The sequence below is a fragment of the Rhinolophus ferrumequinum genome, chromosome 14, assembly GCF_004115265.2.
Source record: "Rhinolophus ferrumequinum isolate MPI-CBG mRhiFer1 chromosome 14, mRhiFer1_v1.p, whole genome shotgun sequence".
NCBI lineage: Eukaryota > Metazoa > Chordata > Mammalia > Chiroptera > Rhinolophidae > Rhinolophus > Rhinolophus ferrumequinum.
In genome coordinates this window covers 58,763,639-58,791,346 of record NC_046297.1, presented here as the reverse complement: position 1 = coordinate 58,791,346, position 27,708 = coordinate 58,763,639, and the positions used below count along the sequence as shown (strand labels likewise).

Genomic DNA, 27,708 nt, shown 5'->3' with positions numbered 1-27,708 from the left:
GACTTGATATTTTAATAAACTTTGTATATACAAGTATTAATCTTTCCCTTTAGGGCATCATTCTTGCCCTAGTTGCCACATGACAAGGGGTCACTTCCAAAGCTCCTCTGTTAGTTCAGTGAACAGAGTCTTCTGAAGTTTTTCCTTGAGGGTTTAGGATTTATATTAATATTGACACCTCACCCTGTCAGACTGATTTTTGGCAAAACTCTTTGGGACTGGTACCCACTTCCCGTTTAGATTTGAAGACCATGCTTTTAGTGAAGAATGCCTCTAGGCAGAAAGAAGGGACTTAAGATATGCATTTCAATGATTCTATTTCCTTCTACAGTATGTATTGATTTATTGTGGCCAAATCTCCTGCGAAAGGCAGGATTGGTATCGTATCTATAAGAGCCAAGCTCCAGTTCCTTTGGAAAAAATTGAATTACATAGTAGGACAGAAGTGACAGCATAAACTTTGGCTCCTGCTAAAGGCTTGCATTATGAATGGCTTTACGTATGCAGGTCTCTCAAATGTAATCTTCTGATGTAGGTGGGTCTCTCTATCTTTGTGGTGGGCAAAAGAGAATGTTTCAGAAATACACTGGGAAGGTAGTCCATCAAAATTGTCTTTGCACAGCAAAGAAAAAAAATTAATTCCTGGTCTGGAAGGATACGTTCAATCTAATTCCACCCCATGTGCCAAATATACGTTTCTGGCATTGATGTCCTTAAAACATATAAAGAATGTGATATGAGAGATACTAATAATGAAACCCTTTCTCCAAATATAGTCCAACCTGTGATAGATTTAGATATTTCTCCTCTTGGCTTTAGCAGTCTCCTGTTCCTGGGTTTCCTCTCTTGAATAATAATAATAATAACCATTTTTTTTGGTAGACCTTAACTAAGTAATAAGCTATATTATCTCTTTTAAGGCTTATATCAAATTGTTATTATTGGGAATTAACGATTATTATATACTACAACATGAATAAATCTCACAAATATGATGCTGAGTGAAAGAAACCAGAGACACACAAAAACAATATTACACTGTATGATTCCATTATATAAAATTCCAGAATAAGCAAATCAGGTTGTTTTTCTGTAGAATGGGGGTAGGGTGACTGAAAAAGGAGCAAGAGGGAAATTTCTAGGCAGATGGAAATGTTCTGTCTTAACATGCCTTCATCCGTACTGACTGAATGATACACTTAAGATGTGAGTAATTCACTCAGTGTAAAGTATGACTACATTTTAAAAGTTATGCTTTCTATTGGTATACAAGTACATAGATGAGGAGGCAGAGCTTTAGGAGGATCAAGCGAGTTGTCCATCATCGTGCAGCTGGAGGAGACAGCTGTGCCTCAGTCTAGGTGATCCTGACTCATAAGCCCAGGTTTTTCCACCCTGAAACAACTTCCAAGAATGATAACATTTATATTACTCCATATATCTTCAGACGCTTCCTGGGAGTAGAGATGGGTTTCTGAAAGCACATCGTTGGGTAATGGGAAGAGCAAAGAGCAAGGGGCCAGCACGCAGCTGCACAGCATGTAAATGTTAGTAGCTAGTGTTGAAATCACAAAACGGGTTCAGATCCCCCCTCGGCGACTCAACTATGCATGTGATATTAGACACGTAAACCTGTCTGTGCTTCAGCTTCTTCCGATGTAAAAATGGGTTGTGGTGAGGCATACATGTCATCATTTGTAGACTGTTCTTAAGTGTCTATCAATTATCAATGAATATTTCCTATTATTAGTCACAGTTTGGGTTAAAGGAGGAATAAATGCCCTTGGGGTATTAGCAGATTTGCTGTGTCATAATATGTCTTACAATGTGAAATCTTTGTCTGTACTGTACCTTTCTAAGTGGCTATATAATTCATTTATCATATTAGTGAAATGTGCATATAAAGCTAACATATAAAGTGTTCCAGGGCTTCCTTCCCTGACTTCCATGTTTTGGCAACAGGCATTGTTGAACACTTTAGAATTGTATAGGAGGCTCCAAGATGGTGAAGTAGATGAACTCTCTGCTTGCCTCCTCCCCATGACCACATTCAAATTACAACTAAATAAACGAACAATCAACCTGGAGAACGATCTGAAGTCTAGCTGAACAGTAGTCCTATAACTAAGAATATAAAGAAGAAGTCACATCAAGACTGGTAGGAGGGGCAGAGATACATCTGATAATGGGTTAATATCCAAAATTTATAAAGAATTCGTACAACTCAACACCAAAAAGAACCCAAACAATCCAATTACAAAATGAGCAGAGGACCTGCATAGACATTTCTCCAAAGAGAACATACACATGATGACTAGACATATGAAAAGATGTTCAATGTCACTAGTCATCAGAGAAAAGCAAATTAAAACCACAATGAGATACCACCTCACACCCATCAGGATGGCTATCATCAATAAATCAATAAACAACATGTGTTGGTGAGGATGCGGAAAAAAGGGAACCGTGTGTACTGTTGGTGGAATTGCAAGTTGGTGCAGACACTATGAAAAATGGTTTGGAGGTTACTCAAGAAATTAAAAATAGAGCTACTTTATGACCCAGGAATTCCTTATCTGGGTATTTATCTGAAGAAATTCAAAACATTAATTTGAAAAGATATATGCACCAGTACGTTCATTTTAGCAGTATTTACAGTAGCCAATATATGGAAGCAACTCAAGTGCCCTTCAATAGATGACTGGTTAAAGAAGATGTGGTACATATATGCAATGGAATATTACTCAGCCATAAAAAAGAATGAAATCTTACCATTTGCGACAACATGGATGAACCTACAGGGTATTATGCTGAGGAAAAAAGTCAGAGAAAGCCAAATACCATATGATCTCACTTGTATGTGGAATCTAAAGAATAAAATAAATGAAAAAACAAACGGAAACAGATTCATACTAGATACAGAAAACAAACTGAAGGTGACCAGGGGGCGGGGGGTTGGGGAGCTGGGTGAAAAAAGTGAAGGAATTAAGAAATGCAAATTGTCGTTACAAAATAGTCATGGGGATGTAAAGTACAGCATAGAGAATATAGTCAATATTGTTGCAAAAACTTTGTATAGTGCCAGGTGGGTACCAGACTAACGGGGGAAGGGATCACTGCGTAAATTATATAAATGTCTAACCACTGTGATTTACCTCTGAAACTAGTATAAAATAATATTGAATGTCAACTGTAACTGAAAAACGTATATATATATATATAAAAAGAGTTGTATATACTTTATTTGCTGAATAATGTCATGTATTTCTCAGTTCTGGTAGAAAATTCATTCCAAGTATAATTCACTTATAAATCTACAATTTCATGAACTCTGGGTATGATTCACTGAAATACGTCTTAATGTTTGTGATTATAGAACTAGAAGGGATTATTTCTTGGAAGTAATTAGTATAGTATATAATTTAATGTGTATGGACTTCTTTAAAGCAGAATACCTATTTAAAAAGTGAGCATCACCCAAGGATTAAAAAGGAAGAAAAAAGAAAGAGTCTTATAATTTTTTATTTGGGCATGTGACAAACAGAATAAACTGCTTTGATGGTAAAAGTCTGTTTTTCAGGTCCTGCTTCTGTTATAATAGCATATTATATACTATGAATATTTGATTATTATATATCAGAGCCCTCTTGAGCCTGCTCAGGTTACAAATCCTGCATGACTTGTAGGCTTATCCTAAAAGGTAACATATCTTAGATAAGCATTATCTGTTGAACAAAAATGAAAACGGAGTGACAGTTATAGCCTACTAGAAAGTAAAGCATTTATAGTTTCCCATGCAGAGATACCAAACTCTCCGGTTCAGGATACCTGACTACATCTGCAGCTATATATCTGATTCTGTGGCACATGGGCCTGGAGGGAAGCCTGAGTATCCAGGACGATGGACAACGAGACAGTTCAATCTGTAATTCACAGACGGAATTTCCCATTTCACAATACTAATCTCATGGAGTTGTTGTGTGTGTTAAACCAGATACTATATGTATAGTATCTGGTATAAAATTTAAAAAAGGCCTCCTATAAATGGTAGCTCCCTTTTGTCCTTTCCAACCAAGACCAAGACAGACAAAGAATAAGGACAGAGGGAGCTGGAAAGTGTATAACACCCTGGAACCATTTGATGGGTTCCATCCTGGGTGGTATTTTGTTATGTTCAAGGTATCCCTATCTCCACCATCCCCCCACCTTCTTTGCAGACAGCCCAGGGCTAAGCAAAGGGCAAAAGGTAAAGATGAAAGCTCGAAAGGGAAGTCGCTGTTGAAAGGAACAGATGACTTAACCTTCCTCCTGATCTGAAACACTGTCTATGTTCCAAGATCTAATCTGAGCGCAGGAAAGATGAGGGGGGTTGTGGGTGTCATGAGGGGAAAGCACAAACTAAACAGGAAGCTGGGTTATTCAAGAACCAGTAGAGTTTAGCTAGAGGATGACAGCCTTCCAGTCAGGCCAATCTGGCTTTTGCTCCTGATTCCCCCACCAATGTATGCAGGGAACATTTCCTCATCTCCTAATCCTCCATCCTTGCAACTGTTAAGTGGGGCTAATAGCACGTAACTCACATACAGCAGCTCCTCGGGTATTGTCCTTTCTTTCAATGTCGTTTCATTATAACATTGATGAGGAAAAAAAGTCAATTCATGGCCAAGGCCACTGTGGACTTTGCGTGTTCCCCCGTGTCTGCGAGGGTTTTCTCTCAGGACTCCAGTTTCCTCCCACATCCTAAAGATGTGTACATGAGGTAAAACCATGTGTGTCAGGCAAGGTGGCATGCGTGGTCTCTGGTCCCGCTCCCCACATAAGAACGCAGGATATGGTGAGGCCAAAAAGGAACACCCAGGGAGCCATGGATAGGGGAGTCATACCACAATATTCTTGCTGGTGGCTGGGTTGGAGACACAGGAAGCAGGAGCCACAGGATCCGCAACCTGCCATCCGCTTCTCTGCCAACCAACCCCTTGCTAACTGCACTCCGCCACGCTAAGGGCAATCCGTGCTTGCCAGCCACCGTCTTCTTGCTAGCCCCCATTTTCCTGCTAGCATAGCCTCGGCAGTTATATTAGTGGCCAATGGCTCACTGGTTACAGCTGATGGCCAACTAGCCACAGCTGATGGCCATCCAATCACAGTTGATGGCCATTTACTACCTGAGCCAGCACCTTTCCACATGAGGCCGAGAGCCTGGAAACTGCACTCCTGGCTCTATCCCCACGATGTGTCTACACTGTCTCATTCTGAATGAGTGCAGGTGTAACCTGCGATGGAAGGGCATCCTGTCCAGGGTGGGTCCTACCTTATGCCCTGAGATGCCAGGATAGGCTCAGGCCACCCACGACCGTGAACTGGAATTAAAGTGTTGGAAAATAATTCTCTTATTTGTTTTTATTCTTCTTTCTTAAATGCATGCATAGCTCACATTAATTTCATATGTTTAATATTAGAAGTGTTTTAGGTCTTTATTTAGAAGTTCGGTGATGTTTTTTGTAACCAGAATATATGTCGTAGGAACTTCACTCTTGTTTGTATCAATTAGCCTAAGGTCAAATTGGTTTCGTTATATTGTCATTTCTCTTAAAATTGCAGTTCCAAGAACCTATTGACGGTATTAAGTGAGGACTTACTGTTTATTTGCTAAAATATTCAACTACATAATATTTAACACATGTTTAGAAATATTTTAAAAGGCAATTTTGCCTAGATACCAATATGAATCTCAAAACAATCACCAGAAAAATATTTTATGGCATATCTGCACTTACAGAAGAATCTAAACCAGAAATCTTTTTGACTTGTGCAAAGGACAAACCATTGGCTGTGGTGGAAAACTAGGACCCAGGCATTCATTTGGCAGAGACAAACACCAGAGTTTTAATGCGCCTGGGTCCAGTAGCCTGAAAAATATGTTCGATCCATTTTTTGATTCATCATGTTGCTTATAGACAAGTGCATTATGCTTGGTGATACAGTTTACTGGCTTAGGTGTGAAACTCGACAGTTTCTATAGGCTGAAAGAGTCCTTGAACCGTATCACTATAAATAACACCTTTAAATATTGCATAAGTTTTTAAAAAATCATTTCAAAAATATCTTTATATACTTTCAATTTTGTCACCCTAAGGCTGCGTCTATCCCGGACACCCCAAGTCAAGGTCCTACAGTTCCCCCAGACAGTTCCCCCTACAGTTCTCTTCTATATATATTGTTGGACTTGCTTTGCTAATACTTTGTTTAGAATTTTTGCACTTATATTTATGAATGAAATGGGTTGGTGATTTTCCTTTTTGAAATTTTTCTTGTCTGGCTTTGTTATTAATGTCATAGTAGCTTCATAGAATAAATTGAAGAGGCCTTTTCTTTGTCTATTTTCTGAAATAGTTTAAGATTCGAATGATCTATTCTTTGAAAATTTCGTAGAATTCACTAGTAAATGAATTACCAGAACTCTGGTTCTGGTCTTTTCTTTCTGGGAAGAATGTTAACCAGTGTTTCCATTCCTTTAAGAGTTATAAGAATAACCACACTTCTCATTTCTACTTAGGTCAGTTTTTAGCAAGCTTATTTTTTTCTAGGAATTTGTACATTTTATCTAAGTCTTCAAATTTGTTATCATAAATCTGTCTAAGTGTTATTTTGTTATCTTTGAAATCTCTTTTGTATCTGTTATTTCCTCTTCTATTTAGAATACTGATTTTCTGTTGCCTCTTTTTATTTCATCAAACACTCCAGGGAATAGTCTGTTTTTTTTAGCCTTTCCTATACTATCTTTAGATTTTTTTCCTTATGACAGATGTGGAATATTTCGATAATTCAAATTCTGACATGATCATTACAGAGTATGTTTATTAATTTAAAGCCCCCCAGTATCCATAGGTTTTTCCCAGCATCAATAGCAATGCAAACTCACTAGTCACAACAGTCTAGCCTCCATGACACTTGTGCAACCATCTGTATGGTTATAACAGTGGTTATTAGATTTATTAGATCAGATATTAGATTTAGAACACGAGGGATCAAATCTCAGGTCTGTTGTATACTTGAGGTTAAGATATTTGAACTCTCTGAACCTCAATTTGCCCACTAATTGTATTATTAAATTTTCTTATAGATCTGTTTATTATTTTTTTTAAAAGCTGTATCTATGCTGATGCTCAACCACCATCCCCTCCTTACCTCTTTAAAAAGCAAAAAAAAAAAACAAAAAACAAGACAACAAAAACAAGCTCTCTTGCATGACTATTCAGAGTCAAATGAAACTTCTGGAAGTTTAAGGGAAAAAACTTGTGAGGTTTTATTCTCCTGGCTCTGACAGTCAGAACCGAGAAGCTTGCTTAGGCCTCTCCTCTGTCATCCTGACCTATTTCTTGTAGTTCTTGGCAATTACTCTCCCCAAAGAGTTATAAGCAATGCCAAGCTAAGTTTGGACTTTAGGAGAAAATCCAGTGCAATAGGCATCAGTTCTGTCCAGCAAGATGTGTTTGTGTTTGCATATGTGTGCTTGGGAGAGGGTAGGAGTTGATGGGGAGAGCTGTTAGGCTGTTACCCTGGGCCATGGAAGTCTCCAGCAAATAAATGCATGGTCCAATTCTTATAGGACTTTCAGTGCATGCAAAGTTCAGATGGGCATGACAATAAGCATGAAATGAGATTATACACACGGACGTGATTTACACAGGAAAGCATTTTCAAAACAGCTGGCGTTCATAACAGTGTCCAGTTTGATGGACCCTGATGTTTCAAAGCCCTCCTCACCATCTGCCTTACCTGCAGATGCCTCTGTGATTGCTTTGGGTCTGAAGTATATCCGGGCTAGGGTGGGGAAAAAAATCCCAGACCTGGGCTGATCTGCCCTTGGTAATGATATTTTGTTTACTTAATGTGGTTTCCTTTGGAAAAGCTTTATGACTCTGGGCTTTGGCCACTGAAAAGTAACAAATTTACTGAACCCCAAGTTTGAGTTGCAGGATGTTATTACCAAGCTCTACCTGGAATAATAGAGGTATACTTCATAGAGATACCTGTTAGGAGGAAGTGAGAGCAGCACTTCCTGCCTTTTGACATAAAGACCTATTTACATATGATCTTCTGTCTAGGAAAGAGTAAAAACAATATTAGGACATGCGTATTCAGACATCCTTTCTGACTGTGACTCACTTCCTGTCTTCAGATGTTAGGGTATAACTGTTAAAATCGTTACTGCATTTTCCCAAGGAAGACAAATGAAATTATTTGTGTGTGTGTTGAATGATATTCTGTGGCAATTCCCAGGTTTTAGGTTTGTATGCCTTTTCTCCCAGGCAGATTATAAAACTCTCAGAAGCAGGAACTTGAATGGCCAGCTGATACTTCTCCCTGCCACGTCTAGTCCCACACGGCACTCAGAATGGGGGCCTAATTTACGTTCAATGAATACGTGAACGAAATGATACTGTCAAGCACTCATGATTTTGATAGTTCCTAGTATTAGAAAAGAGATTGGTATCTGTGCAATATGTATCGTCATTTAAATTTCATAACAACAATTATAGCAACAACATAATAGTAAGGGTGAAATGTGAGTACTAAGTATGTATGTGCCCGGCACTATTCTAAGGGCTTCATATACATTTAAAAAAATATTTAATCCTCGTAACTATTCTATGAGATGAGTCCTGTTATTCTCAGGGGAGGAAACTGAGGTACAGAGAGGTTGCATACCTCGCTCAAAGAAGCCCAACTTGTTAAGTGGAAGATTTGGGATTCGAACCCAGATCTTCTGACTCTGGAGCTCATTTATTAAATGAATATATTGTGTTGCCTCACTGTAGAATTCATTGTTTTCCTCATTTTATCGATGAGCATTCTAAGACTCAGCTAGCTTAACGAACTGTCCTATTATCACCTAACGAATATGTAGCTAAGAAGCATATAGTAATGAAGAAGTGTACAGCATGTTTTACGTGTTGCACAACCATGACCTGTGCTCACAGTATTGGGGTCTTTAGGTTAGGCATCTTAACCATATTCCAGAAGGAACATAAGCATGACAGCTTGAAGGGGTTTTAGAGACAATCTGTTCTTGCACAGAGTAGAATAATCCTTCCTGCAGCATGGCTGGGAGGTGTCTCCTCCAGTTTGTAATGGAATGTCACTAGCAATAAGGAACTCACTGCCTCACAGTGTTTTCTCGTATTGAACACAAACATTAACCTGGTAATTTGTATTCACTGCAGAGATATACAAAGTGAGTTTCACCCAGCCCTCCGTTATTGAGGTTCCATAAACCTTTTCTTTTCTAGGTTAACTCTTAATAATGGTAATGACCCTTATGACATTTACTAACGCCAAGTTCTATATATAAATATATATATATATATGTGTGTGTGTGTGTGTATATATATACACACACATATATATATATTTGTACAAATTATATATAAAAATATTTATATATTTATAAAAATATTTATATATATTTATACAAATATATATATAAATATATATATATATATATATTTGTTTTGTTTTGTTTTGTTTTTTTACCTATATTGACTCATTTAATCCTCACAACAATACTATGATATAGGTGAAAAAAATAACATGTGGGGAAACTAAATAATTTGCCCAAGGCCACAGAGGTCAGTGACAGAAGAGCTAGGAATTTGACCCCAGCCATCAGACTCCAGAGTTTATGCTGTTCACTACTGTGCTCTAATGTCTTTCATTTAATTTATGTTTTCTTCATGTGTTGAGGCTTTCAACAACCTGGTCACTGCCTTACTCTCATCTAAACCTATTAGAGCTCCAGGTATGGTTTGATCAAGGTGGTAAAGAGGGGAACTATGCTCTCTTTTTCTGAACACCATACTTCTACCAGTACAGCCTAACATTTTATTACATTATGTGGCAACTATAGCCATGGAACTCTCTAGAACCTTTCTTCACATGAAATGCTTATAATGATGGTCTCCATATAACATCCTCGTATACGTAAAGTCACGTATGGGCTACAGTGATTTTATTTTGAATACACAACGACAGAACTTTCTATCTTATCCCTATTATATTTCACCTTCTTAGTTTCAGCCCGTGTGCAACACGTAAAATCTTAATTTTGTTATCTAAGGCATTGCATGTCTCTCCCAGCAGTTATGTAGGGACGTGACGTAGTAAAAGCAACATCTTTCGTGCCTGTCATACGTTAGGTTCATCCATTACCACCTTTAGGCTCTGAGAGAATGTGGACCAGCAGCCCGATCACATCTGACTAGTAGTTGCAGCCTCCTTTTAACTGGGCTTGTCTTTTTAATGTAAAGCCAAGCATTTATATTTTATCAGTTCATAAGATGTTCATGATTCTTTGTGTATCTCTGCAGAGTAGAGCCATGATCAGTGAATACAAATTATAGAGGTAAGGTTTGGGTGCAATATAAGAAAAGAAATATAAGGAAAACATTGCAGAATAAAAGGTCTTTTGAAAAGCATGATTTCTAGAATTTTTGTGGTTGCACAAACAGGATTCAGGCATGAACATTTGGTGGCCATATGTAGAGGCAGCATCCAGGGCACAAGGAAAGAGCATGGTAAAGCTATTAGGACTGGAGGCTATAGAGCCGGACAGTTCAAATCCCAGCTCTGCCAATTGCTGTTGTGTGACCTTGAGCAAGTCACTTTAGCTCTCCATGCCACACTCCCCTTGCTTGTAAGGGAGGCATGATAATATTCCTAATTCATAGAACTGCTTTTAAATGAGCTAGTATAATTCAAACATTTAGAGTAGTGCCCAATACATGGTAAGTAGTCAATAATTGCTAGTTATTTTTCTAAAGCTGGAATGGACTGACTGCAGCCCACAGGTCAAATGGGTCCTGTTACCAATAAACTAAAGTGTTATTGGGATGCAGCCGCATTGATTTGTTTCCATACTGTCTGTGGCCTCTTTCATGCTACAGTGGCAGAAATGGAGTAGTTGTGACAGACCCTAAGGCCCACAGATCCACCCCTCCCCCCAGTTTTCTATCTGGCCCTTTACAGAAAAATCTTGCCAACACCCATTCTACAGGATAGAGGATGTGGATTTCTGACCCTCCTCTGTAGCTTCTTCGTCTTGAAACCATGGAGAAGTGACTGATCCTCTCCGGCCTCACTTATAAGATTCGTTCTCCTAAAGAACAAATCTGCAAAAATAAAAAATAAAAAAACAGCATCTTAGAGAACCTATTAACTTTATCATTCATTTGCTCAACGATTCCACATTTTACAGCCGGTCATTTATGTTAATTGCTGTGGCAATAGATGTAAATATCGTTTTGTTTTTTTGTTTTTCTAACACTAACGAGCACTCTCCATGTGCAAGACTCCATTTTAAGCCCTTTGTGTGAGCTAGCTCACTAAACCCTCGTGGCAACTCTCTGTGCTAGGCACTAGTATTTATCCCCATTTCACAGATGGAGAAATGGAGACATTGAGAGGTTAAGGAAATGTCACCTCACAGTTAACTGCCACAGTTGCCAGGTGACAGAGTCAAGATTTGAAACTAAGTAGTGTGGCTCCAGAGTTTAGAGTTTTAACTTCTGGGAAGTAGTCACTCAACATTGAAGACCTTGTGCTTCTACCAGAGACACCTACTATGTGCACACAGATAACTGTGTGTGACGTGTGTTTAAATGTTTGTAAGATGATCAGCACAGCTCCTTGCACAGCAGAAGCCATCCTCGTAATGTTTACGTCCTCATGCTGTTGGGGGTTGCCACAAAGCATGGCGGGAGCTGAAGGGAGGTAAGCCTGGAGGACTTCAAGAAGGAGATCTTTTCTGAAAGATCTTTCCTGAAAGAGACTTACAGGCTATAGGGAGGAGTTTTCCAGAAAGCTTTCCGTGCAGGGGAAATGGCATGTGCAAAGAGCAGACAGACGCAAGAGAGAGCTTGGCGTGTTCAGAGAACTAAACAGCATTTCTCTATGGCTGGCATGTGAACCGTGGGAACCAAGAGGTAATCAGCTGAGATGGGGACAGGAGGTAGGACAGAGCCAGCTGGTGAATGGCTCTGTGTGAACGGGGACACACCCAAGGCCTCGAGGATGTGTCTCTTTCAGCACAGTGCCCTTTAGTTTTCTACTTCTTCAGTGCAAGCTCCTGAGGGCAGGCACCTCTAGTCTGTCTTGTTTACGGGGATAACTCCAACACTTAGAGCGCTGCCCATAGTAGGAACTCATGAAGCATTTTGAATTAATGGATAACTAAACCAATCAGTGTACTTCTGGGTGCTTGTAGGACTCATAAGATAAGATACTTTGCTTGGGACCAGGTGGCATCTCTGGGGGCAGTGACTTTGCTTAACTGAAGAAGAAGAATCAAGGCAGGTCACATCGAATGATGGCACTATCTGAAATAGGATAATTCTGAGATAGTTATTTACTTGAAGGCCAAAGATTAGTCAACAGTTCATACCCAGTTTATTTCACTCCTGACTCCTCATATTGAAACCCAGCACCCTCCCTCATGATGTCCTTCCGACCTCATGAGAGCCCTTTGGTCATCCTTCTAATGTCTTTTTTATTATTATTATTGGGGAATATTGGGGAACAGTGTGTTTTTGCAGGACCCATTAGCTCCATGTCAAGTCGTTGTTTTCAAACTAGTTGTGGAACACACAGCTCACTGGCCCATGTGGGGATCGAACCGGTGACCTTGGTGTTATGAGCACTGCACTCTAACCACTGAGCCAATGGGCCGTCCCCAAAGTCTTTTAAAATCCTACCATTAAGGAACCACCTGGCAGAATGGACGAGAAATAGTGTGAAGTGAATGAAAACAATGATTCTTTTAGAAAACCCTGCCAAACCAAAGAACGAGTGACTTGAGTATGTCTTCTCAACGGGTAGGCTTATTTTCATATTTGTCAGGTGTCTGTAGGGCTTGGGGAAAAAGTCAGAAGAGATGGCTGCCAAAGGCCCAAGAACTCAGCATGTATTTAGCAGGGCCGTGTGTCGGTGATGACACAAACAGTAAGGTGAGATAAGAAAGATTCTTCTTTTTCTAATGTCGTCAGAAGAGGCAGCTTCTCAAAGAATCATAGGATGTTTGAAGGGTAGGGACCGTATTTCCTTCTCTCGACAGGTGAAGAAAATGAGGTTTGTGTGGTGGAGTGACTTGCTCAGGGCTGCAGAGCTAGTTAGTGACTGAGCTGGAACTGCAATCCAGGTCCCCAAGTCCCAGGACCAATTCTCTTTCCACCTCACCACTCAGCCTCCTGAAGGATTAGCTATAACTTCTGAGAAGCTTATATTACTTCTTCCATCATTTCTTGGTCTTTTTGGAAATATTAATGATCTCCCTCTGTATCTTTCCTTTCTAAGATGACCTAGGGAATGCCATTAAGGGGAAGTCTTAAATTGCATTTTGTTAGCAAATTCCACTGTCACCAACCTGTCCCCAACTTGAAAGTTTCACCAAAGGTCCAAATACTCAAGGTTTCTTACCTCCAGCTTTTCCCTTAATCACATTAGAAAATGTACATTTTTGTGTTCATATCCCATACAGTAACGAAGTATTTCTTTTCCATCCTGTAATCTGGAAATCGCTTGTTTATTGTTATTTTTAAGAAGCATCCTTGCACATATCAGGGAGCCTTGCTGGCTCCCCGGAAACCAGCCTTCTAAGAGAGTTGGTTGGATTTGCCTAAAGCATTTCCTTGTTAGTAGCCTGTGTGTGCTTTTCCTTTCAGATGTCATCTGGCTGCCCCAACAAAAATGTGATTATGACTTGGGGCTTTCGCAAACTTGGGCTTCACTGAATGTTCTTTTGAAATCTTCACAACTGCCTGTCCTTCACATGGAAACCTGGAAACATATTGAAAGTGACTTGGTGTATTATGGGTTTGAAGGCCACTTCTTTCTGCTCTCCTCCTCTTTTTTTTGCAACTGGAGATTGGAATTTTAATTGCTCAACTACCATTTGTAATTCATGATGCCCAGAAAGGGCATGGGTTATTAATTAGTTCTGATTAAGAGGCACCCTGAACCTGGGCCTGGCTGCTTATTGATTGGTTTCAACAGCTCTTTGCCTGAAATTATTGTCTGTATGCATGTGGAGGTGTAATTATGCAGACACTAGCTGCTCACTTCTGCCAGGTTAAACCCCCTATTATGAATACGCATTACAGTGTCTTAAAAGGCATTTATTGAAATGCCATCGTTTAATAGTTCAGGCTTACAAAATCAAGCTATCTTATGTTACAGGCACTAGCCTCTTAATTGGATGTTTTCTCCAAGTACATACAAATGTTGGCTTAAATACGTACACACACACACACACACACACACACACACACACACACACACACAATTAATATATACTTTTTTAAGTGAGAGAAACAGTTTTGTTTCATGGTTAAAAAGAGCACTCTGGAGCCAGGTTGCCTGGATTTGACTCATGTGCCTGCCACTTTCTAGCTCTGTAACTGGGCATATGATTTAGCCCCTCTCTTATTGCAGTGGCTTTGGTAAAATGGGGGTGGTTGCAATGTTGGTATCATAGGGTGGTTCTGAGGTTCAAATGAGTTAGTGCACATCAAACACTTACCAAAGTCCATGGGACCTAGTCACTGTGTTTTTCACTGCTTGCTCCACCATATTTACTTGTATTTATATGTTATAAAATCTAGTGTGTTAAGCTGATGAGATTATGGGTGTCTCCCTGTGGCAAAAGCTGAGAGTTGTCCTCTAATATCTAATCTCTTCTTCCACAGTAATAATTTCCCCACTTCACCAGGTTTAAACTAGGTTGGCACAGAGTTAAGAGTAAATGTCTTTTCCATCTACCAGTGGCTGTGTGACTACATAATGGCCAGTGGGTTGGAAGCAGATATAGTGTATCAACTCCTGAAAAGTGGCCTTTAAGGAAGAAGGACACCTTTAAGGTTTGTCCTTCACATCTTCCACCTTTCTACTGATGGGAATTTGGTGATGATGGCTGGAACTCAAGCAGCCACCTTGGATCATTATATAGCAGGCTACGGACACAGAGCAGGAAGGGAGTAGAAGCCTGACGGCCTGACAACATCAGGGAGCACAGCTGCCCTAGCAGCCCTTTTCTTTTTACTCTCGACTTTTGGTAAAATAAAACAAGACAACAACAAAACTCTCTATATTATTTAATACACTGTAATTTGGGGCACCTATTGCAGTCAGCTCTAGTCTTACCCTCCCTGAGTTAGACCACACTCTCAGTATTTTGATTGTAATGTATAGAAATTTCAGGACATTAGGGCCCGGAGAACCATGAAAATGTTTCACACACTCTGATATTTCCTGTGCGAGGCTCTACTTTATCACACCCAGACATGGCTGCACTGCTGTTGTGCTCTGCCTGAGGGGACTTAGCCTCCGGCCTCAGTTGGTGGGTTGGGAGGGGATTGCTTCACATAACTGATGGCCAAGGCTTCTAGAAATAATTATTTGGAGTCTCTTCCAGCAAGAAGAGATATTCTGACAATTTTATTACTTCCCTTAGACCAGAAATTGTGGGCCCTTGGAGGAATCCAATGGCAATTTCCTTCGCTTTCTTCGTTACACAAAAAACAAGTTTCTCCCTTTTCCATATTTCTGAAAAAGATGCAGGGCTCCTGAACAAATGGGCTTTAAGCACGGGTGTGTTGACGTTACTTGTTTTTCCTCAGGACAAGTCTGGGGACAGTTCAGTGACCTCAGTCTATCTTGCTTAGGAACAATGATGACAATCTCTTGAAAATGATTTTTAGGGGCTCTTTGAAGCCTAGGATGACATTTCCTTCCTCCAAAAAGGGTTTCCATTTGATTCTGACAGACCCGTAGAGACTCGTCCAGCTTGGGACCTCCTTAAACCAAGTTTAAGATTTAACACATGTCATCTCCTCACTTCCCTTCCTCCTTGTCTAGGCTTACACTTCTTTTAACCAGAGGCCATTTCTTACTGTGTTTCATGGACAAAGCATTCCTCAGCACATGAAAACTGATACATTTTGGCTGAATGAATGGATCTGTAATTTATGAGACCTACCTTGTTTTCTCTGTCTTTATTTCAGTTGGTCAATTAAAAGGATCACTCTGTATTGAATATCATTTCCAGTAAGGTGTTGTTTCTTCAGAGCATGACTGCGTCTTCTCTCTTTTGTCAATTCCCCAAGTTCTATAAATTCCCCATGTTCATGGACTAAATAGCCGCATAAGAAGTGGCTACTTGGTAAATAATTGCTTCCAAGCTAAGACTGCTGTAGTTCCCACGTCTCTGTTCATGAATGGATCAAGCTACACATTTCTGGGATTCCTCACATGTTATATGGATATTTTGAGTGTTGCTCAGGTTATCTCTGGCAGTCACACCCAATGACCCTCTAACTGGTGGATCTCCATCTACTAATTTCCTCCTCTAGTACATCCGATCTCACTTTTCAGGAGCTCTTGCTGAAGCTGACCTCTGATGCCACCATCCTCTTGCTTATAGACCACCATGGCTAATCACCACTGCCTATAGAAAAGTTTTTCACTGTGCTTCTCATCCTTTATCTAGGTGGGGTGGACAGGTTTCACGAAAGAGTACAATCTCTGGGAAATCAAACCCTAGCTCCAGCACTAACTAGCCACATGATTCCACACAAGCTAACTTCTGAGCCTTCGTGTGCTGACGTGTAAAACAATGTTAGTCTTGCAAGGAATAACCTATGTAAATCTCCGAGTGTCTACCAGAATTAAAGTAGCTCAATAAGACATTTCTTTGTAGCAGGGCCCAGAGGGGATAGCCATGTATTATTTTACTGCTTGTGGATACATGGATACTAGATAAATGAAATATCCTTTACCCATTTCCTCTCTGGACCTAGTTTCCTTATATATAAAGTGAGACTTTAAGTGGTTATTTTGAAGCTTAAATGTGGGAAGCTAGGTAAAATATCTGGTTCCATACTTGGCACACCATTAGGGATATGATAAATGTTCCTTCTTTATCCCTCTTCCAAACTGAGGTCATTGAGGTCCGACTTTCCTTTCCTACAGAATTGTGTTAAAAATTATAAACCAGAGTACACTATATAAAAGAAGGATTGTTATCCTCATCTCTACTTTTTTTAAGTTTTAGCTACCCTTTAACACTGAGTTCAAATGCCAGCTAGTCCATGAAACATCCCTGGATTCTGACTTCTACAACACTCATCCCCCACTCCAGCCAGAAGGATAATAATGCAATTGAAGGAGAATCTTCAAACAATCTCATCTGATACTTGAATTCCCTATAGATCAATAAGCTTGATTCTACACAATATAAAGCTAAGCAGTGTTCTAGCTTCTACTACAACATTTTTAGAGATGAAAAATTCAGTATCTTCAAAACAGGTCTGTTTTAGCTTTGGACAGCATAAATATGTCCCCCTAAATTTTCTGCATTTGTTCTTAGGTATGTTGGTGTTCCCCTTTAAATATATTGCCCAGAAATAAACAATATTCCTTCAAATACAGTGGCCATGTATCACCTTTCTTCTGTCACTACAACCTGTGCCAACAGGTTTTCAGCAACCATGGAGCTGTTTTCTCCTAATTGCACTGCTGTTCAGTTAAGACCCTGCCATCTTATTTTCAAGTACATGTTGGTGCTACGTGACATCTCCTCTGTCTTGACTCAATATGGTTGTTTTTGATATGTATGATTGGTTCTCCAAATGTAGATCCATATTGCAAGCCTCTGGGTACGTTGGGTCTGCTTATTAAATTGTTATGAACCTAATTTGTCACTTGTGCCCCTGGATCCATTTTTTTTCTCATGAGTTCTTCCAAGGTACTTTATTCCTTTATAAAACTTAACTCATCCTTATGCTTTGTGCTATAGTTCATGTACTAGTCCTATGTTGCTATATCATAGGTGGGGTTCCCTAGAAGCAGAGCCTCAGTCTGGGGGGATTGGGCAGCAAACCCGCTCACTCCCAGGCATGGTGGCTTCTGTCGTGCTAAGAGCAGTTCTCCAGAGCAGAGGGGCAGCTAGGAGTTGTTCTCAGGCAACCTACAGCAGCTAGGATGTACGTGCCCTACTGGTAATGGGATCTTACGGGATATCAACAGTACTGACTACAGTTATCTATGATTTTGTAATTCTTGAGAATGGAAACCCCATGTTTTCTATTTCTGCAGTCTCCATAAATTTGGCTCCATGTCTTCTTGCACAACGAAGGCACTCATTTGCGGAATTGAATCATCAAAGATCTAGAGGAAATGTCCCCTAGTTTGCACCCATTCCAATTCACTTCCATTTGTAATAAGAGATATCTGTAAGGGATTTACCCAGATCCTCCCTCAAGCAGCAGAGTTCCTCCCGAAGTCTTCCCCCACCAGACTGTGAGGGATAAAAGGATATGGAAGTTTATATTATAGGTTCCCAGAATCTAGTTGCCCTGTCAACTCAGAAGCTGTCTAAGGACCAAATGCCTAAAATCAGGATGGGCAAGTAACTTCTGAAGATCCAGCAAACATATCAAAGTGCAGAATTTCAGGCTCTTCCACTCAACTCTTAAACTATTTTTGTTTCTTTAAATTTCATAAAGTAATATATGCGTATGGCTAAATATGAAAATGATATAAAAAGGTAATAAATGAATAGTAAAGGTCTATTTCTCCATCATCTTGACTTTTATTTCCACTGTCCAGAGCTAACTCCTGTTAACATTTTCTTGTGTTTCTATCCAGAAATAGTTGTAGATATACAAGCATATCTATTTATGATTTTATACACAAAAAATATTACAGTATATGTTCTACTCACCACTTTTTTTAAACTAATAATAGATCTTAACAGGTCATTCTACATCAACACATCTATATCTGTCTCATTTTTTTTTTTTTAAGATTTTATTGGGGAAGGGGAACAGGACTTTATTGGGGAACAGTGTGTACTTCCAGGCCTGTTTTTCCAAGTCAAGTTGTTGTCCTTTCAATCTTAGTTGTGGAGGGTGCCGTTCAGCTTCAAGTTGTTGTCCTTTCAGTCTTAGTTGTGGAGGGCGCAGCTCAGCTCCAGGTCCAGTTGCCATTGCTAGTTGCAGGGGGCGCAGCCCACCATCCCTTGCGGGCGTTGAACCGGCAACCTTGTGGTTGAGAGCCCGTGCTCCAACCAACTGAACCATCCGGGAGGCAGCTCAGCTCAAGGTGCCGTGTTCAATCTTAGTTGCAGGGGGCGGAGCCCACCATCCCTTGCGGGACTCGAGGAATTGAACTGGCAACCTTGTGGTTGAGAGTCCACTGGCCCATGTGGGAATTGAACCCGCAGCCTTTGGAATTAGGAGCATGGAGCTCCAACCGCCTGAGCCACCGGACTGGCCCCTGTCTCATTTTTTTTTTAAATGACTATATAGATGTCTTATAATTCATTTAATCCTTTTTTAGTGGACATTTAGGTTTTTCCAAGTTTTCAGCTCTTAAATATAATCTTTTTCTATTACAGATTTTTGCATTACGAAATAAGTGTTCCTCTGTGTATTTCTTTGCATATATGCTCTTAGCACTATTAAATGGAAAAGTCTGTCCTTGTTTCTCAATAGAAAAATGATGGCATGGATAGTGAATATGGCTACCGATTCCCTACGTCTATGTTGGATAATCATGAGTCTTTTAGCCTAAGTGAGTCTTTCTCCTTCTCCACCCATTTCTTTCGCAGCCCCTTTCCCAGAATGCAACTTACAATCAGAAAAGATAAGAAGTTGTCCTAGTTGATAAAAGCTGAAAGTAATTCTCAAGTTCAGGTCATCATAATAGCAAGTTCTAAAAACCAGATTAGTATATAATTGAAATGACAGGATAACTATCAGGAGAGGGACGGAAATTCTGAATCGTGTTCAGAATTTAAGAGGTTCAGTATTAAGAGCTTGTCTAATGTCAGACTTTCCAGAAATGCAGCCCTGATGTACTTAAAAGAGCTTACTGTTGTCTTTTTTGCTTGCAGTGAAATACATGCGAGAAGCCACACCCTATGTGAAGAAAGGCTCCCCTGTATCCGAGATTGGGTGGGAAACGCCCCCGCCAGAATCCCCTCGCTTAGGGGGCGGCTCTTCAGACCCTCTGTTGTCATCATCGCAGCCCTTCTCCTTCCATAGAGACCGGAAAAGCATCCCCCTGAAGATGTGCTACGTCACGAGGAGTATGGCCATGGCTGACACCGAGAACAGGTAAAGAAGGCCAATGAACTCTGGATCTCAGCCGCTTTTCACCCTCTGTTGTTTAAAGGGGGCGCTCTTGCCAGGGCTGTACTCGCGTTCTGAAAACAGTGGTTTCCAAAGGGTGTTGCAGAGAGAATGTGTGTGTTCAAGCCAGGAGAACCTTCCATGCATATAAGCTATACTCATATTTATTAATGTTAGCTAATAGTAAGCAAATCAGCCTCTCTGTGGGCATCAGTGCCCTAAACGGTGTATTTGGAGGGTTGGATGGGAGGAAATTTAAAACTCTTTTCTATTGTAAACCTCCTTTTGTGCTCCAGACAGAAAAAGAAGTGGCCCTGGCCCACGCCTAGAGTGCATCTCCCAAAGTCTGTATGTGACTTCTCAGGCCACGGGATAGATACACCACGTCCATGGTGATTATAAGGAGTCCAGCCAAGAGGGGCAAATATCTGGGGGTCCCTTGTCCCCCAAAAGTGGCACCTAATGCATCTGAACAGAAAACATATATCTTTGAGGCAAACAAGAGATACATAAAGAAGAGGGAAGGGAACTGACCCAGCAAATGGGGACTCTTGGTGACCTTTGCATCCATACACAAATGCTAAAAATAGTAACAACTGGGCTGGCTCTTATTTGCCATATAATGTGTGGGACAGCTGCAACCCACCCGAGTAGGAAGTATTTGGCTAGATTCAGCGTTGCTGATGAGGAAAAAAGCCAAAGGGAGTAGGAGCAGGACAAAAGTTGCCTCCTTGGCTCACAGCTCAATGCTCTTTTTGTTTTCTTTCCCAGAAAGCTCATTCTAAGGAAACTGCTGGCCCTTACTCCAGCCAGCTGCAGGATTTACCTCATTCCCCCTACCCGTCCTGTGTCAGCTCGGTGTTCACAGGGATCAGAGATCAGAGGTTTTAGGAGACAGCTGGGGGTATCAGCAAAAGATGAGTCAGAGTAGACCGAGTGGGAAGGAGGCAGAATTCGTAGATAATCCACTCCCATCTGTTCTCTGTGTTGTACCCCCTCAGTTTCTACCACTCTCCTGGGCCTATGGTCGATATCTCAGTAACTCTGTGAGTTTCCTCTTCCCTGGCCTCTTACCCACCCAATCAAACGCATTCTTTTTCCCAGGAGTCTGATGGCTAAGGTTTCAGATCTGATGAATTCATAATTTATTGAGTGCTTACCTGGTGCTGGGCATTATGCTAATTACTTTAGAGCAGAGACTGCAAAGTGGCAGCCTACAGGGGTACCCAGGCCACCGATAGGGTTTTTTAATGACCTATCTAGTGTTTTAAAGAAATTTGAGTTAGTGGTCACAATGAATAGTTGGGAAATTTTTACATTAAGAATCCAGGTTTCTGCTTTTCTGGAAAAATCAGTCGATCTAGTGATATTAGGCCCACGTTGCTGCAGGTAGTGCTCCAATCTACAGGAGTCCAGTAAAGGTTTCTCCTTCAACAAAGAAAGGAACTCTCCTCATCCTTCATATTGCCTTACACTGAGAGGATTTCTTTAATCACCTGCCTGGTCCTTCACCCTGCCTGCCTACTCCTTGAATTGGTAACCCTACTTAGCCCTTTCAACAACTGCCTGAGTTTCTATCATTGTCCCCATTCTATAGAGAAAAAACTGAGGCTCAGTGCTTATGTAAGTTCCAGATATCATGAAGCTAATATCTGACACAAATGGGCTTCAAACTCATGCCTGTAGGGTGGGTGACAGGGTCCGTTTACCAGAAAAAAAACACAGACTAGAAAACTCGGACTGTCGTAGAAATTATTAATGCACTGCGGAGAGAGTTCAAGGAAGTGATTTCTAGGGTTCCCTCCCAGCGGTGGACTTACATGTTATAACATTTCTCTCAAGGCGTTTAATTATATTTTAAAGAATATTTGGGGAGTGATCAGGTCTTACTTCAAATACTGGAAACTTCATTCTGTCAAGCCCATAGAGGGAATGCGTTTTTAAACTCTTGTATCAGTGCCATTCGAGTCCACCCATGATGGGTGTATGTGGGCCTCCCAGGTGGCGAGCGACAGCCTGTTCTGCTTGGGTGTGAGAATCATCAGGGTAGGACTGAAATTATAACCCTGCTAAACCAGAAGTTCCAGGAGGGGACTTCCGTCCAGACAGATCCCAAACTTCTGATAATAATAGTAACCTTTCCTAATGTATACGTATATCAAATCACCACAATGTACACTTTAAATATCATACAGTTTTGTCAATATACCTAATAACACTGAAAAAAAATTAAAGGCTGTGTCGGGGGCCAGGTTTTGAGCCTGGTTGAGAAAGAAAAGAAAAGAAAAAGAAAACAAATATTTTATGGAACTCCAATTATACGCTGGGCAGAGTGTAACGTACCATTCAGAAATGTGGACTCTGGGCTGAGTGGGAGGCATACCGAACACAAAGTGCTTTTACAAGGCTGAGAAATATAGAAATGGGCAAAGCATCCAAAGTAGATGCAAACTAACAGGAACAACAACAAAAAATCTGTTCTGATCTTGATATATGACAAGGGAAAATGCAGATTGAAAAGCACAAAATAAGGCAAAGAAGGACTGGTTTAAGCTAAAGACCAGAGTTTGCAAAGAACATTCACCATCATACATGCACACCAAAGAACACAACAGCAACCTTTACGGCAGAACCTGGGGGAGATGTGAGAAGAAATAGAAACATACTAATATCATGTAATGAAACATACTACTTTCAGTCCAAAGACAGGCAGGTGGACAAAAAGTAAATGAATATGTAAAAGACCCAAATAACGTAATTGATAAGGGAGATCTGGATACATTGCAAACTTTGTACCCTGAGAATAGATAATACAGTTTCTTTTCAAATCCACATAGGATATACACAGAGTTAACCACAGGATAGGTCACAAAAAATGCAGTAAATTCCAGAAGGTAGAAATAATACAAAAATATCTGCTGATGACAGTGGAATAAAACTAGAAAATCCATAACAAAACCAAGAATAGAAAGCTTTTCTTCATGGATTCTTTAAAGCTCTCTATGAAATTACTCTTGGGGCAAAGGAGAAATCAAAACTGAAATTGTCCCTTTTCTAAAAAATAACAATGATTAAAAAAAAAAGAATGCACATATTAAATATAAAAGAGAAAGAAGGAAAAAGGGAGAGTGTATAGTCTGGAGTCAGCTAGACCCACAAAGTAATCTTAGTTTCACCACTGATGTGTGAGTTTGAGCAAGTACCTCATTTAATCCAAATTCCTGGGGGTGAATACTCTAATATTTTATAGACAATGAAACTTAGTTCAGAAGCGAGAGTTGAAGCAAACCGTCAATCTGGGATTCAGGCCGGGGCCTGGCTGACACCAAGCCCAATTTCTTAATTATGATACCCCACTGCCTCCTACTCTCTAGCACCTGGCAGAACAGCTCACCTGAATTGTAAGCACCATCGCCAGGAGTGAATGGTCTCCTAGATACTAAAGCCTGAGAACCGATGACAAATGCCATAGCATCTCGGGGTTTAATCCCCTCGGTGAGTGACACACAGCTTCTTAGAGTTTGCATTACAAACTCTAATGTTCAATTTCTCAAACAGAAACAGCCATAGAACAGCAGGCAGGATTGCTGCTCTTTCTGTGAAAAAGGTCACCCAGCAGGCACTGAATCCACAGGAATATGTCCCTGCTAGTGGCTGTCAATGATGACAACTTTTTTTATAATCCTACCTCTTAAATAACTCTTGTTTTTCATATTCAGCTCTCCACCATCACAGCCACTGCCCTAGTTCAGGCCACTTCCTTAGTCCTCCAGACTATTTGGACACATTTCCTACCAGGTGCTTTGTTTCTAGCTTGCTCCTTTCCCCACCCCTTCCCATCTACCCTATGCCCAGCTGGCCAAGGGAGCGTGAAACACTCAAAACTTATTCATTGGGTCAAAATGGCTCCCTCTCACCTTCACTAATACAGAAACTCCTCAAAACCAATAAGGTGTTGGATCTTCCCTAACTCTCCAGCTCCTCCCACCTTATCCTGTATGCACCAGTAACCCTTAAACAATCTGGGCATGTCCTTCACTTGCCTCTCTGACAGCGTCTTTGTCACCCTTTAAGCCTCAGCACAGGTACAGCACAGGTCCCACTCTAACTTGTGCATAGATCCATCCACGACAGCACCCTTTATAATGACTTGCGATATTTTTTTCTTATGTTGCTACCCAGTTCTTAAAATCATAAGACCCTTGCTATCTGGGGCATCCCATGTTTTCATTTTAATATCCCAGCTTTCTAGAACATAGTTTGATATAAAGCAGACATTCAAAAATATATGATGTTAATAAATGAAAAATGGCATATTGATCTGTCTATTTTTGGTATTCTTACCTGTTCAAAAACTTCTCTTAAAAAAAATCTTCCACTAGGTAGCCTTAGGAATAAGAGAATAAATAAAAACACAGCTCTATGCTGCCAGGCTGAGCAAACTTAAAGAAACCAGGACAACCTTTTAATCAATGAATTGAGGTAAAAGTAGATGGCCCAATATGGAGGGCGTGTGAAGCTTTCATCCTCATGATGCCTACTAGTAACAGGCTCCACAGTAGACCTTCATGGTTAAATTATGGATTGATAAACCATTCTTGAAAAATAGTACACAACTCTATTTATGGTGCACAAATGAAAAATTCCCAGAAGGCTCTGTTGTGGTTTCATATGGAAAAGTTCCACTCAGCACATTATGACTCAGAGGGGTCTGATCAGATCAGTCCTACAGGACACATGGATATGTTCCGACAAAGTGCCCTCCGTGAGACCCTCACAATCCAGCATCCAATCTTCAGCCATAGGGATCAGAAATATGATTAGTGGCATAGTGACATGGGATCCATCTGTGAGGAGTGGACTCGTATTAACCACACAAGCCAGAATTCAGTGGTAATGGGCAAAGCAATTGTCAAGCAGATGGAAATGCTCACATTGGAGGGTCTGTATGTCCTCCCAGTATAGGCAGGCTGTATTGGACGACACGTGTAAACAGAAGCAGAATACCAGAACACCAAGGAATAAAAGTGATGTGGATCTTCAAGGAAAGCTAAGCAATGCATTCTCTCCATGTAGGCTAGCTGTGTGAGAAATTAAATTGTCATCAAGGTCATTGATATAAGTGATGCCAGTAGGCCTTAAGAAGTATATTTTAGACAAAGAAGCTGGAAGCCTTCCCTTCCTGGATCAGGAGAGCCTTGCCAACGTGGCCTTTCTGTTAATTTATGCTTTACTGCATCCCCCATCTCTTTTGGGGTATACATAAATGGGCTGGGGTTCCCCCATGTGGTTCTCCTGTGTCCCCTTCAGTTCACACAATCATATTCCTGATGAGGATCTGAACAGTGGACTTATATCTTTCTTATGAAATTAAATCATTTTCCAGTCCTAGCTCCCTGAAGTTCCTCCCATATCACCTTGTTTGGAGTTTTAGATGATCCCAAATACGTTAGTTCCACATTTATAAACAGGTGGTCTTTTGATGACCATCAACAAAAGAGTAATCATTTTACTACTTTAGCCTTATTTCTACCTCCTTTACGCAGTGTTTGGGGCACATTATTGCCCCCACACACACACACACACCATATGTAGAGTTCTCAACTACAGTTTTTACACCTGGATTACTATTGAAAAATCTTCTCCTTAATACATCTGGAATGAAGATTCATGATGTACTTCTATGTTTTATCACTATAGTAAGCCCTTGGGAAAAGTGCTTCTTCTGTTAAGAGGCTCATAGAATATGTTTTTTCTGGCTCTGTTTTCTTCATTCTTGGTTGGAAACATCATGATGGCCTCATAACTGAAACTATTGCTAGCAGATCGTGATTGACATTTACATTTTGGAAACAAAGGACAAACGTAAAATCAATATATACTGGTGCTATAGTAAGTGGACACAGTTTAAGAATCTAAAACAGGCCCGAATTAACTACGTGCTAATATCAGTGAATAAAACTCTAGAGTTGAAGTTAGAAAATATGGGTTTGAGTCCCAATTCTGTCACTTACTCCCTTTAACTTTAGCTAAATTATCTAATCTCTCTGATTCCCACATTCCTTATCTATAAAATGTGCTTAATAATACTGACCATGTGTAATGGTTGTGATGATTAGATGACTTAATGTACACATCCTCTAATTCCTGTCAGTATAACCATGGCATAAATGCAGCTTTCAATCAAACTATCCTCATTCCTGGGTGCAAGGGGAGAGAAAAGTTTGTTGTGTTTTTTTTTTTTTTTTTTCCCCAGGAGAGAGAAGTTTCCAGGTCATTTCTTCAAGCTGTTGAGCAGGGATTATTTTGTAAGACATCTTTTCACAGACGTTTTTAGCCTTTTGACATTTCTGGCATTCTGCAGGAAACTTCGTTCCAATTTCTCAACTCATGGGTTTACAAAGCCTTAACTATCACCTATATAGCAAACTACCAGTGGTTGGCCCCCTCACCACTACCCGCCCCACTACCCGCCAGACCCCACCCCCACCTCACTTTCCCAGAATGCCTTATTGTCAGCTTGAATACACACCACCCTGGTTTTCAATACCCTCACACCCTTTTGTGGGAGACCTGAGGGTTTCCTTTCCTTTCCTACAAGCTCAGTATTATATTAAAACACAAATGAGCAAACTTTTCTTATTATATCTTATTGGCATATCCAGGTGTTCATTGCAGAAGGTTTTCTGAATTTGTGTAGAGCACCATTTTACTGGAACTGGAAGCCTCATCACATGGCTATGGAATTGCTGCTTGTCCTTAACTATGTATATCATGAACAGAAGTCAATGGTCTAGTTTTTCAATTATAATTTTAAAAAAAGTTAAACTTTTATCATCACATTTAAAATTAAAAACAAACAAGCAAACAAACAAACAAAAAAATTATCTTTTGGGCAATCTACCACTTTCATTTGAAAGTGTGAACTTCTCTCTACCAACCACCAGAAGCACCATTTTGGTCATGCTTATTCATATCTATCTATCTATCTATCTATCTATCCATCCATCCATCCATCCATCCATCCATCCATCCATCCATCCATCCATCCATCTAATTTACCGTATTTCCCCAAAAATAAGACGGGGTCTTATATTAATTTTTTTCCAAAAGACTCATTAGGGCTTATTTTATATTACGAGCATCCTGAAAAATCATGCTAGGGCTTATTTTCCGGTTAGGTCTTATTTTCGGGGAAACATGGTATCTATCACCTCTATCACTGTCTATCTATCTATCTATCTATCTATCTATCTATCTATCTATCTATCTATCTATCATCTACCTACTACCTATCTATCCTTGTTTCTCACCTAGACCACTCCTAGTGAAATATTTTGTTACTATAGAAAGGGTATGCATAAAAAGAGTGATGACCTTGGTGTTTGATTCAACAGTGCACACATTCTGCATTTGAGGAATATAGGAAGTGAAATATATAGTAAAATTGCAACAATTTGTTTAAAAGTGGTTGGGAAGGGGAAATGTAGGGCTGAATTAATCAGAAACATGAAAAAGGAAA

The 27,708-nt window shown here is 40.2% G+C and overlaps 1 protein-coding gene across 1 annotated transcript in view; it reads left to right on the top strand.

Annotated features, from left to right (window-relative positions):
• SNTB1 (syntrophin beta 1) overlaps positions 1-27,708 on the top strand; it is a 211,237-nt gene that overhangs the window by 79,822 nt on the left and 103,707 nt on the right. Inside the window, exon 2 of the mRNA XM_033125880.1 lies at positions 19,949-20,171. Within this exon, the coding sequence (XP_032981771.1) occupies positions 19,949-20,171 (223 nt within the window). The remainder of the gene's footprint in view (positions 1-19,948; positions 20,172-27,708) is intronic.